Source organism: Sceloporus undulatus, chromosome 3 (assembly GCF_019175285.1).
Source record: "Sceloporus undulatus isolate JIND9_A2432 ecotype Alabama chromosome 3, SceUnd_v1.1, whole genome shotgun sequence".
In the NCBI taxonomy this organism is placed as follows: domain Eukaryota; kingdom Metazoa; phylum Chordata; class Lepidosauria; order Squamata; family Phrynosomatidae; genus Sceloporus; species Sceloporus undulatus.
This window is the reverse complement of record NC_056524.1, coordinates 214,006,867-214,020,425: the sequence shown is the minus strand read 5'-3', so window position 1 is coordinate 214,020,425 and position 13,559 is coordinate 214,006,867. Positions and strand designations below refer to the sequence as shown.

The following is a 13,559-nucleotide window of genomic DNA, read 5'->3' as shown; positions in this document are numbered from 1 at the left end:
TTGCTTGAATATTATTGCCCTCCTCTTTCTTTTTATATGCAACCCAATCCTTATGCATACCTTCACAAAATAAGCCAGTAAGACTTATCCACAAAATACCTGGATTTATTCTCAAGAGTATAACCAGGACTGCAGCTGAAATAAGTAAATTTAAAAATAAATAAATTCTAACGTGGAATGATTTTCTTCCTGTGCAATCGCTTTGCTTCTCTCTAACCTCAGGGACTATCACAGATAGTAATGGAATTAGTTTTTTGGCTATCACTGAAGATCTCAGCTGGGATCTATATAACTGCATTTGTAGTAATTCCAGTACAGCCTTTAATGGATGAAGGAAAATGTGTACCATTAACCTGTTCCCAAAAGTAGTTTTCACCAGACATATTCACAACAGTGTATTACATTAGCATCTAACTCTTGAAAAATACTTGAGTTTCTGCAGCTGAAAAAAATGGGAACTTACCAAAGTGTAGGCTGTATAAGATACCCAATATAGTGTAGAAATCATTCAGGTACTTAATCTTCAAAAATTCAGATTTGAAGCAAGCAGATCAAAATTAAAATGCAAATCAGAACTTAATTTTCCTCTGCCCTGCAAATTTCACAACTCATTGCTTGGCAGTTTAAATACATCAGTGCATGTTTTTAAATGTGAACTTTGAGAGAAATGGACTCACAGATGAACACATGCAAAAGTGTCATGGATCAGAAATAGAGTCATTTTTCCATAGCTAGACATTTATTTTGGGCAATTTAATACTCCTTCTACACTACGACTTTTCAATAATAGTGAAGTTCTCCCCCCTCCAGTTAGCTGGAAATATAATTTCAATTTTAAACAATAGTTATGTAATACATTTATAGTATGACTGGATTACTTAGCAACCGCTTCCATGTGTAAGATCCATTTCTAATGTAGGTTTAATTTTCCTTATCCAGAATTCTGAAATTCAAAATGTTCCAAAATCCAAACTTGTCCGCATTGTTGCTTTCTTTTTTTATATATATATATATATATTTTTATTGGATGAAAATTAAAAGTTACAAACAAGCTATTTGTCATTGATCACGCATTGTTGCTTTCTGATGGTTCAGTGTACACAAACTATGTTTCATACACAAAATTAATACAATATTGTGTATAAAATTACCTTCAGGCTGTGTGCATAAGGTGTATACAAAACATAAATTAATTTCATGTCTAGACTTGGGTTCCGTCTTCAAGATATCTCATTATACATATGCAAATATACCAAAATCCAAAAAAAACTCCAAAATACAAAACACTTTTGGTCCCAAGCATTTTGGATAAGTAAGACTGAATCTGTATTTAATATGAGATAAATCTATTTTAGGAAAGATCTTGTGTTAGTTAATGGTCCTTATCACACATGAGACTGGAACTCAAATCCAGAGCCAATTCGACTTGAAGGGGAAGCAGAGTCCATTCGAATCCAAGGCAATTCAAGTGATGAATTATCACACATGAAGAACGAAATTGTGGCGATTCCTGAGTCAAAGTGGAGTGAGTGCATAGTAAATTATCACACCAGTACATACCATGCAGATTCAACAATTCAAATTGACACCCTTGCGCATGCTCAGTGGGGCTCTGAATGTATCGTGAACCTTTGCACTTCTGGGGTGAAGAAGGGGGCCACTTTCTGGTTCCAGTTTCACATGAATGCTAGCCTCATGTGAATGATTGCTTCACGTTTCTTCCTCCCTTCTATTTTCCCATCCCTGGCAGCCAAATTCAAATGGGTCCTCCGTGTCAGAGCCCCCATCCATTTTAACCACATCTACATCTATTCTCCTGTCATTCTCCTCATCCATTTCAGCCACATCTACATCTATCCTCCTGTCATTCTCCTCATCCATTTCAGTTACATCTATCTACATCTATCCTCCTGTCATTCTCCTCATCCATTTCAGCCACATCTACATCTATCCTCCATGTCAGAGCCCCCATCCATTTATTATTATTATTACTATTACTATTATTACTATTAAAAAAATCATTTCACTGCAAAATAATCAGTGTAGAAGCTATAGGTTTACTTGGAAGTAAATACTTTGGATCTGAAGGAGACCCATTTTGGAGGAGTGCAGAAATGATCCGGCTTCCCTTATTCTCCATGCTCCCTAAAATACCACCTCCATGAATCCAATCCACTCTCCTTTCCTTTGTAACAGTTGCCTTCTCTTAGGTTGCATCTGCACTGGGAACATAATCCGGTTTGACTCCACTTTCACTGTCATGGCTCAGTGCTATGGAATTCTGAGAGTTGGAGTTTGTTGCTCCCCCCAGCCTCTGATGGCCCTCTCCGTTGCTCCCATCTCCCACCCCCCCAGCCTCCTGTTTCATTCTCTCCATTCCTATCATCTACATCTAAATCTCCCTTCTGAGCACCGGAAGCAAATGGGGAAAAATTGCAGCACAGCATCATGGGAAATGTGGGACCTTGGTGGTTTGGGGGGGGGGGGGACCAGGATGGAAGCAAAGTTGTATTCTACACCAGACCAATTTGGATTGAAATCGAAGTGAGCTTAGAAGCAATTTTTGTGAATTCGCTTGTTACCAAATTCACCAAAATCAGGAGTCACTTTGGATTGACTACGGAAGCACCTCGGAACAACCTCCCATAGAAAGTAATCATGTGAGATAATACATCACGTTTTAGTATGAATCCAAATGGTTGGACTTGAAATCGCATCGGAACAGAGCTGCAAAACCCTCCGTGTGATAAGGCTCAGTGTCAAGCTCAACAAGATTTAACTATACATTTTCCCTTTTTGACTTCTGCCACAAATTACTTCTTGTTCAGTTAAACACTAGTTCACAAGTGAGGAAAGATTAGCCACAAGACTGTTTTTATAACCCTTAAGATCTCCTCTTATTTTGCGGGGGTTTTTAAAAAAAATATTGTGTCCAAATACGTACTGGGGCTGCAGCAGGCAATTCTGCCTTATCCCCCTTGACCATTTTAAGCCTAGAGAGGGTCTTTTTTCTCAACACAAAGTGACCAAGAAACTAAAATCTGAGTCACTTCTTGCTGGGGGAAAAAAACTTCTGGACTTAAAATGGCCCATAGCCCAAAAATGTGGTGAAAATGTGCTTCCATGCCTCAGAGGGAGGCTTTTTCCAGAGGGACTGCAGTCCTCCAGATTTCCCGGGGAGGACAGTGTGGCCCCCTAACACTCAGTTGTTGTCTACTGCTACCTTAGCCTCTATTTTTGTGAATGGGGGTGTGTATATGCATTTTCTTCACATTGTTTTTCTTTTTAGCAATAGCAATAGCAGATACATTTCTACACCGCTTATGAGTGCACTTAAGCACTCCCTAAGTGGTTTACAAAGCATAAGCTAATTGCCCCCAACAGTCTGGGTACTCATTTTAGCAACCTCGGAAGGATGCAAGCCTGAGTCGAGCTTGAGCCCTTTTGCTGGTATTGAACTCGCAACCTTATGGTTTTTGAGTGAGTGGCTGCAGTACAGGCATTTAACCACTATGCCACCAGGGCTCCTACCCTGCAAAATACTACTATTGATTGCAAAATAGTACTATTTCAAAATAATAAAAAGGGAGAAATAATGAAGGAAACTCAACCATTCGGGCTTGTAAGAGTACAGGGGCAATTAACGAGTAATTTATTAGTTGAACTGAAGAAAAACCAATTAAAGAACAGGAGCTACCAGCCAAAGGACTATAATTAAAGGCACAGTGATTCTGAAAACCTCAGCCATGATTTGCCAGTCCACACAGGACATTGCATTTTATTTAATTTTTTTATGCCACAAAATGATAGGAAAGCAACACAGAAAATTATGTATTACAGCTTATTGACAACAAATTAATCTAGCTTATTCATAATAACTGAGTGAAGAAATGTTGTTTTCAAGTGTAACTATAACTATAAAAGCATCTGCTGCTCATTCATTAAATTCTATAGGTTACTACAATCCAGTCACTGTCTCTTAGTCTAACCTATTTCATGGGAATTTGTGAAGGGAAAATGGATATTGGAATATGTATCCTGTCCTTGAAGAAGGGTTTTGATAATATGGAGCAATAAGAACAACAGCAACTATAATAGGGTAGTTCCTACTTTGTAAATCTGGGACAGTCTTTCACAATCTGGTTTCCTCTAGAAATTTTGGACTACTTCCCATCATTGCTGATCACTGACCATACTGCCTGGAATTGGTTCAACATCTGAAGAGCACCAAAGTAGGGGAGATTTGCCAAGGATCTGTGGGACTAGGTTAGAATGCAGGAGATCCTTTGAGGGACACCAAGGCCTACTATTTTCTGAAAAGTTCTGTTTTTATCTGCCAGGTGGCTGAATTCTCTTGGGATGCTGGCCAGTCAGGGTATTGATGTGATAATGCGACACTCATTTTTTGACCATGGGCACAACCATCTTGTGGATCAGAACTTTAACCCACTGCCGGTAGGTGTGTGACTCTACATTCTGTACCTTCTGAACTTTTTCCTCCATCGTGTTCTTATTCTGTCTCTACTAATCTGTCTGGTTTCCTTTTCCATTTCTGTAGGTATACAATGTACTGTGCAGACCCTTCTTTCTCCACTATTTTATGATCTGCATACACTTCTTTTATGTGCCTCCCTTTCATTTCAGTGCCTGCTTCAAGCCAGTATTTTCTTTCTTTCTTTCCCAACAGAGATACATGACACTGTGCCATCACCTTCCTCTTCCATATTTTTTCTGACCCCACTCACCCCCACCCCTGTATCTCTGCTGTTTCAGGTCAGGGCTGTCTTTCCATCTCTTTCACTGTTATTAAGTGTGCAACACCACATCCCTTTCACCCCCACTCCTCATCCCCTTGCTCCTTCCTTAGCTCCACTCAGTGTCTCTGCTGTATCAGTCTGGGCTTTTCCTCTCTCCCTTTCCTGTTACCAGTCAGTAAATCAGGGGATTTGTGCTTGACTTCTGTGCCCTTGACCTGTTCTTCAGACTCTTGGCTGCACCACAAAATATTTTTTAAAAGACAGAAAGGAAGAAAAGGGGAAAGAAAGAAAGAAAGAAAAATCTATGTGCAGCTGAAAATCTATTGCTCCTTGTGGCCTGTTTGAACTCTGCTTGAAAATACATTTTTCCAGATTGGTTTCTTTCAGTGCTAATAGGAGACATTAGTTAATGTCAAGCTCAACATGTTGAAAGCAGATGGGGCAGGGTTACCTCTGGAGCTGGAGCTTGGTCCACCATGAGAGTCTCTGTGGGACCCTCATGGAATACAAAAGAGCAAGAGAGCAAAGGCCTCCATGGAAGGAGCAGGCAAGCTACAGCCCAAGAGGAGGGCAGGACAGGGCAGGAGAGGAGTTGCAGTGCCCTGAAAACATACTGTGGGAGCAACCAATGTGGAGGCAGCCAGATCCTTAGGGAAAGACTAAAGAAAATGAGGCTGAACGAAGTTTAGATTTATCAGAACCAAGGTGAAAGCTTCACACAGCTTCACACAGAAGGGCAGTTCCCTCCAGTTTAATGCAAACCCACTCATTTGTAGCTCATGAAAAAGACTGAGGAGGTTGCCATTCCAAGTGTGCAGGGGCTCTAATAAGGAAACCATATATAAAGGTCTTTAAAAGTGCAGGTTTTCTTTTCTTTTTTCAGTCTAATAAATTCTGCACCTTGTAAGTGGAACACTTGGCAGCACTAAGAAGCTCTGCAACTCCCCAACTAGACGAATTTATAATCCTGGTCCAGGGTATCAATCTGAGAAACACTACCAGCAGGCTCATGGGGATTTGGGAAGCAGAAGGGAAGCCACAAAAGTGGAGCCCATTCTGTAATGAGCTATAGATTTGGCTTTCTTCTCCAGTTCCAGGCTTCTAGTTGTCTGTCCCAGTTAATCAGCTGTTGGTTCTGGCTTCATTAGCCTCAGGCATCAGGAAAATATATTAGAGATGTTTATCTCCTTTTAACATTGCTTCTGCCCAGTTTGTTCTCTGAGCGTTTCCCTATTACAAAATTTCCATGCATGTGTGAGATCTGACAGTGTTGCCAACAAGCCTTGAAGATATTCCCCAGAATGTTTTACCAAAATCCAAAATCCCCAGAATTCCCCAATATTTACCTGAATACTCAGTCAATCAAATTCCCCGGATTCCAGGGAATTCCCCGGAAATTGGCAACGCTGCTTCTCTAATTCCTGCTGAGTCCCAGAAAGACTGAAGGGAGCTGCACATCTCAGATATTTCTTTATTTATTGTTCAAGGTTCAAAAGGGAAAAACAAAACCTGCCTAATAGCTAGGGGGTAGGAAAGGAAGAGAATATATGTTTCAGATAATTATTAGGTTCCCAAGGGCTACATGCAGAACAATCTGTGTTTTATGGAGCCAACTAAAATTCAGCTAAGCACTGAATGTAAGTAGTTTTCTTTACTGATATACCAGAAAGGTCCAAGACTTTGCTGTTCTGGAGGAATATAGAAAGCTGAAGTTGAAAACATTACTTTTGTGGATTGTGGCCATGCTTGCTGGGGAATACTGGGAGATGCAGTCCTAAAAAGATTTTTTTCTAAGTTCTGGTCTAATTGTTGTTTGATCTAGCTGCTATCCCAGTATTCTAGCTCTGTATTGCTTACACTAATGGGCATCAGCTCACCAGAGTTTAAAGCAGGATGTTTTCTTACCCTGATTGAAAATACTAGAGATTAAACCTGCATGGAAAGCATGTGCTCTACAATGGAGCCACAGTCCCTCTTCAGTGTAGCAGAGCTTCCCAGATGATTTGCACATAGTTCAAGCTACTAGCCTACTACAGAAGGGATTCTTTCTGTGCTTCCTGATTTCAGGCCTTCAGAGATAAATGTCTTTTCTGTTTTTTTGCCCTGTCCCATTCTGTTACAAACCAGAATATTTTCTCCCTTCCAAATCAGGTGAGTTGCTAGAGGGATTTTAAATAAGAGCAATGGCAAAGCTGAGTAAGACCAGACTGTGAACCTGAGGTGAGGTGTGGCGTCTGCTCTTTTCCCGTGGGAGCTATCAGTGAGATGAAAGCGGCTGTTTGGACCTGTGCAGGGCTGCTGGGATGTGAAACTAAATCCTCCCACTAATTCAGTGACAAAGACTTTTCCACATGCTGTCTTTTCTTTGTGCAAACTCTCAGATGCTGAGAGAAGCAATGGCATCAATCACTGCTTTGGCCTGGCTGCCCATCAGCTGGCGACAAGCATGGGCTGGGTGCCCTGCAAGAGTTCAGTTCCTTTGCTTTCCATGGCAGATCCAGCTCAGTTGAAATAAATGCCCTAGCCCCAGAGATGCTCTGGTGAAGCAGATGCTATGATAGCTGAGGTCATGTGGCTCTTCTCAAGTAGCTCAGAGATCCAGGGGATAATTCACCCTGCCAACACAAGTGTCTTTCAACTCTGCTGCTGTTCAAGATCAAACAGAAAATGCAGTGTCTTCAAATACCACCCATCTTCTGCAACCATATAATCTGTAATGCAGTGGGATAGTGCTTTCTCTGACCCTACTAAACAGAAAAGTAACACATCTGGACTTTCTACATCGGAAAAATAAGCAGCTGAGTGATTTGCAGAGCCTGGAAGAGTTATTTTTTAGGACTACAGTTTCCAGAATTTCTGAGCTGGTTATGCTGGGTGGGAAATTCTAACAGCTGTAATCTAAAAATAACTTTTTCAAGTTCTGATAATTTAAATTTTTGACCTTTAGGTTGCCATGCAGGATGCTGACCTGTAACTACCCTAGAAACAGAAATTGCCACAGCAGCTCTGCTACAGCCAGTGTACCTGCATCTTCGGTCACAAACACTGACCCTTTTCACAAACACTGATCCATGGATATATATGGAGTGAAGTGAAGAGTGCCTTGTTCAAAACAGCCAAGAAGCCCTGACTGATGGTGGCATTGAATGGCATTCCCATCCATGCTCAGGAGACTTTCCATTCTTCCCCAGTACTTAACAGCAGCCAGCAGGGTGGGTTCCCACCATGTCACAGGAGATTAGCGGAGTCTCTTTTAATGTGCTGTAGCCCTGACAGGATAAAGGCACATTTATTTTTAAAATAAGTTTTATCACATTCAACTATAGGCAGGCAAATGCATCCCATTCTTGAAAAGCCGCAGAACAAGCTCGGCTGGCATCCGGGCTACAAACAGGATGCATTTGCCCACCCATGAAATGAAAATAATGTTGTATCGCTTCTAGCCAACATTTTGTCTGGGATACAGCCCAAAAAAGGGAAGTGTTTGGAATGGGAGTTTTAGAAAGTCTTGGGGTGTGTAGGGGAGGGTGTTGAAATTGTCTTAAAATTGTGAAGTCAAAGGCTTTCATGGCTGGGATCCATAGTTTTTTGTGGGTTTTCCGGGCTATGTGGCCGAGTTTATTCCTGACACTTGAAATCCACAAACACTTAGACAACTTCAACAGGAAAAAAGAAACCCTTAAAGTAAACAAATAGGCATAAAACTAGCATGCATAAACAATGCATGTATAGTCAAGACCTGAGAGAAAAGTACATAAAAATGGTACAGAGATGGTACTTGGTACCTCAAAGAATTGCCAGGATACACAAATCAAAACAAAGAAATTGTTGGAAATGTTATCAATAAACAGGAACATGGTTTCATGTGTGGTGAAATTGCTCAAAAGCTAAAAAATAGTGTGTGTGTGTGGGGGGGGGGGATTCACACTTCAATTAATAAGATTCTAAAAATTAGATATGAAATTAAACCCAAAATATATTTGTTAAATATGACAAATAACGTATCAAAGAGTGATAGGAAATGCTTCTTTATATGGCAACTGCTGCCAGAATCCTCTTGACACAAAAATGGAAATCACCAAAAACTCCCAGAATTGAAGAATGGCTGTTAAAGTTAACTGATATGACTGAATTAGATAGGTTAACGTGTGGTTTAAATAAAAAATCAATTGAGAAAATTGACAAGATTGGGCTCTGGTGTGAAAATATATGGAAGGAGTAGTTGCTATAAGATGAAAAAACAAAAGAATAGTATAATAAGCCCATCACATGGAACTTTTGTAATATACCATAGAGACATGTAGAAGTTTACCTATACCCAGAAATAAATATAATACGGGGATCAAGTTGCAGTAAATCAGGGAAACTATAGGAAGTTTACTGTGTTGTGTTACAGCATTAGTTTTTTATTTGTATTTATTTCATGTTATGGTATGTTTGTTTATTTGTACATTTTCAAGTTATGTATTTTAATAAGTAATTTATATGGGAAAAATAAAGAGAAGAAAATGTTTTAACTTGCTTGTGGAAGGAGAGCAAGAATGGGACCATGGTCCTCCTTAGGGAGGAAGTTCCAATGTCAGACAGCAGCCACCAAGAAAGTCCTCTGTCAAGTTCTCACTAACAAGCCTGAGAAGGTGATAGGACAGAGAAGGGCCTTTTGAGAAGAACTTTGAGCTCCAGTAAGCTCATAAAGGAAGATACAATCCTCCAAATAGGCCGGACGCAAACTGTATAGGGCTTTATAGGCCATCACCAGAACTTTGAATTGTGCCTGGAAATGGACCAACAGTGGAGCTGTTGCAACAAGGGAACTGTGTGCTCCCTGTTGGCTGCAGTTCTTTGTCCAACTGAAGTTGCTGAGCACTTTTCAAAGGCAGCCCCATGTAGAATGCATTACAGTAATCCAAACGGGATGTAACCAAGGCATGTCTAACAATTATTTTCTTTAAAATGTTCATACCTCTGAATGGTGTTCCAGCCCATGAAAATGAGTTTTGGACTGGAATTCTATACTGTGGGAATGGAGTATAGAATTCTATATGCACCTTGACTGGAAATAATAAACTGTCTGCCTCACAGATGCATCCTGAGTGTGTCTTGTTTGCATATTTGTGGCTGATGGCACTTTTTGTTGTTGGGCTGCATTTCATTTTCAGGCGCAAGCATGCGTCTCTGGTAGGAACAGGACGTGAAGTGTGGAAAGCAGAACCACAAGTGACATTTTATGTTCCTCTGTGTTTGCCAGTAACGGCTCTCAGAGGGCTGTGAGTCAAGGGACTATTATAATTCTGCTACTTGCTAGGTTACAGCAACATTTCTTCACCATGTGGTTAGTGCACAATTTCACAGTCCTGGCCTGGCTGTAAAGTTGTACTGGGCCCTTGAGAATGCATCTTGTAATGGGTCTGCCAGGAGAACAGCATGTCTGTTTAACAAGATTGTATGACAGGTCGTCTACTTCATGTAGTTTTGAACACCTCCTGTCTTTAAACACACCTGCATAAGGGACCCCCAGAGTCATCTTATCAAACTGCCTTTGGTGGCATAACTGAACTATACTTTAAAAAAGAACCATTAATTCTAGAACACAAAGGTCTAATATGGGACAGAACTTATGCCTTTTAGATAGTTACCATAAAAGGGAAAATTGGAGCAAGTGCCTTTTCTCTTAGCAGAGGAAAACTTTATTTTCCAAATATCCTGCCTTCTACCTAGCTGTTAAAAATACGAGAGTTCTAACTAGTATTTTCTGAAAATAAAAATGGTTGCTTCATGATATCTTGTTCATATTGTTGTACTTTTAATGTTGTAAGCCGCTTTGATTGTTTTAACAAAAAACAGGATAAAAATAAAAGTTTTATTTACTATTGGCCCAGGACAGATGTGCCTTTTGTGGCACGGCGGCAGCAGCGCAGCTATGGTTAGGGACCACGCGGCAACCGCATGGTCCCTAACCCTAGCATGTACTGGTGGCACCCTGTGTACACAGGCGCCACCATTATGATGTAATGGATGTATAGCGTCTGCACGTTGCACCAGACCAGTTACATCACAAGTGCACCATTAGTTTTTCCAGGTTCTTTTTACTCCAGAACGACGAGTCCCTTTGGAGGAAAAACAGGTGCCAGAAGGCAGCCATTTTTCAGTGGTCTGTACTGCACCATTATTATGATATATTGTGCCTAGTTTCATATATAGAGTTTGCAGCAAGCTAGAGTGGGGTTGTAGCCCTGGGCTTCTCCAAGGGGCTTATCTGGGAATAACCCATCCTTCTTTTTTCACCTGGTAGGATTACTGGCTGTCCCTGCTCTACAAGCGGCTTGTTGGACCTAGAGTACTTGCTGTGCATGTGGCTGGGCTCCAGAGAAAACCTCGTCCTGGCAGGGTGATTCGTGATAAGTTACGTATCTACGCTCACTGCACCAGCCACCATAAGTGAGTTATTGTATTAGTGTATACATTTGCTTGTGCAGACATGATGAGGAGATTTGGGGTACAGGTGACTAGAAGACCCAAGATTTATTTAGCACTGGCCTCACCCTAGAGAGGAAGATGTCATCCACTGTAGCAATACCTATAGCTCCACCCTCCAAAAGCAAACCTTGGAAAAGTCACTTTCCTTAGACTACCGCTGTCCAAATCCCCCAGTCAGTAAACTGTAATCACAAAAGTTAATTTTCCTGGGCTGTGTTCCTGGGGTGCTGTATGAGAGCTTTTTTTCCTCCTGCTCTCCCCATTCATTGTGCACAATCCTGTATCCTTCCTTGCTCAGGTTGTGGCTGGGGAATGGCCCTGGCGATGATAGGGAAGAGCAGCAACTATCTCTGGGCGAAAACCTTTGTGGTACAACTCCTATCAGGATAAGATCAAAGGAGTGCATTTCCAACAAGGCCCCAGGGTCTGGTTTCAGTGCCTTGTCTCCCTGCATCCCCGCTCCCCACTGCCCTGCTTGGGGCACCTAGCCTAGATAGAGTTTCTGTGATAAGCCTTTTCAAAGTATCTTGCAAGTCTGGACCTGGAACTTCCTGCACACACAGGTCCCTATTGTTGCTCCCTCACATGGCCCAGATGCTTTCAACAAGCCTCCCATTCCTAGAGGGAAACCTGCCCAATGACTGACAGCTAACTGGCAATTGGGACAGGGCAGGTGAGGAAGGAAAGGCAGGCTAGCACAGATGGGCAGCCCCTTGGCTCCATCCTATGCCCAGGGCAGTTGGAGGGGAAACTGCATTTCACAAGCACACCCTATTGTTTGAAGCATTTCTGCTCTATCTCTTACAGGGTCTTTTTAAAGAGATAATGTGTCACACCTGGAGTTTCCTAAATATTGTTTCCACAAGCAGTACTTATAAATTAGTCCTTGCCAATACAAATTGCAAGATGTGCCTAAAACGGTCAGAGCTTGGAAAAGTCATCTCTTTAAACTGCAATTCCCAGAATCCCTCAGCCAGTATGGCTGGGGGATTCTGGGAATTGTAGTTCAAAGGATTACTTTTTCAGTCTCTGTTTATGACTCAAGATAGATTCCTTGGATGACCCATTCTCATAGCTCCACACTGCTGGAGATATAGGACCTCGTGTACACTGAGGAGGATAAAGAGTTATGGCTGAATTGAGGTGACACACTCTATTATGCTGCAGAATGTATTGTGGCCATGCTCTAGCCAAAACTTTCTTTGCAAAAGAGAGACAGAACTAAAAGATATGGCAGGGCAGGCCCCTGAACTAAAGTGCAGCAAGGTCTTCACACTGTTGCCCAGTTAAGCTAAATAAAAAGGACTATAGTTCTGTTTACTGATCCTATACATGGTTCCCTGTGACAGGGTGATATTGTGCTGGGATGTGAAATGCTATCATGGAAGTCAACTGCATCTTGAGAAGTATACACATAACTTACCCTTAGTTGCTCCATCTTTCTTACAGCCACAGTTATGTCCGTGGTTCCATCACACTTTATATCATCAACCTGCATCGGTCCCGAAAGAAAATCAAGTTAGTGGGAACCCTTCGGGATAAACTCGTCCATCAGTATGTGCTGCAGCCCTCTGGTCAAGAAGGGCTACGCTCTAGGTAAGCACTGTTGCTCTGGCAGGGAGTGGGAAATGGTATTTGGTGGGAATTGCCCACCCCATCCGCCATGTTGACATCAGAGGCCACTGACACAAAAGCCTTAGAAAACTAAGAAGACATGCTAAGTGCTAATGCAGGTAATATCAACCTGTAGTGCTCCCCCTATTACCCATTTGCAGAACTTGGAAAAAATTACTTTTAGACTCCAGTTCACATAATCCTACAGCTTCATTTATATACTGCTTCATACCGCCTAAGCAGTGTCTAAGCAATTTACAACTGTAAGCTAATTTGCCCCCAACAATCTGGGTACTCATTTTAGCAACCTTGGAAGGATGCAAGCCTGAGTCAAGCTTGAGCCCCTTTGCTAGTCTTGAACTCGCAACCATATGGTTTTGAGTGAGTGACTGCAGTACAGGCATTTAACCACTGTGCCAACAGGGCCCACATGTCTACTGGAAATGCTGCTTGAGAAGTTATGGTCCAAAAAAACCAAACCCTTCTCCAAGCTCTGCTTACCTACATTGGCCACTTCCTGAAGTGCTTTAAGTCCACCTATCATTGATCCACACAGACCCCTTGATTTCATTTTGTCTGCTGTCACAAAGGTTATATCAAAATAATCTTTTAGCTTTTAAGGTATCACAGAACTCTCTTTATATTGTTTCTCTTTTAAAAAAGAGGGCTATCTTTGAAGTTGCCTTGGTATAGAATGTAATCATTTTCATA

General features: G+C 41.5%; 1 protein-coding gene across 1 annotated transcript in view; it reads left to right on the top strand.

Moving 5' to 3' along the window:
* The window catches only part of HPSE2 (heparanase 2 (inactive)), a 180,670-nt gene that overhangs the window by 163,887 nt on the left and 3,224 nt on the right, over window positions 1–13,559 (top strand). The window contains exons 9-11 of the mRNA XM_042460947.1: window positions 4,341–4,455; window positions 11,050–11,195; window positions 12,684–12,830. Of these exons, the coding sequence (XP_042316881.1) occupies window positions 4,341–4,455; window positions 11,050–11,195; window positions 12,684–12,830 (408 nt within the window). The remainder of the gene's footprint in view (window positions 1–4,340; window positions 4,456–11,049; window positions 11,196–12,683; window positions 12,831–13,559) is intronic.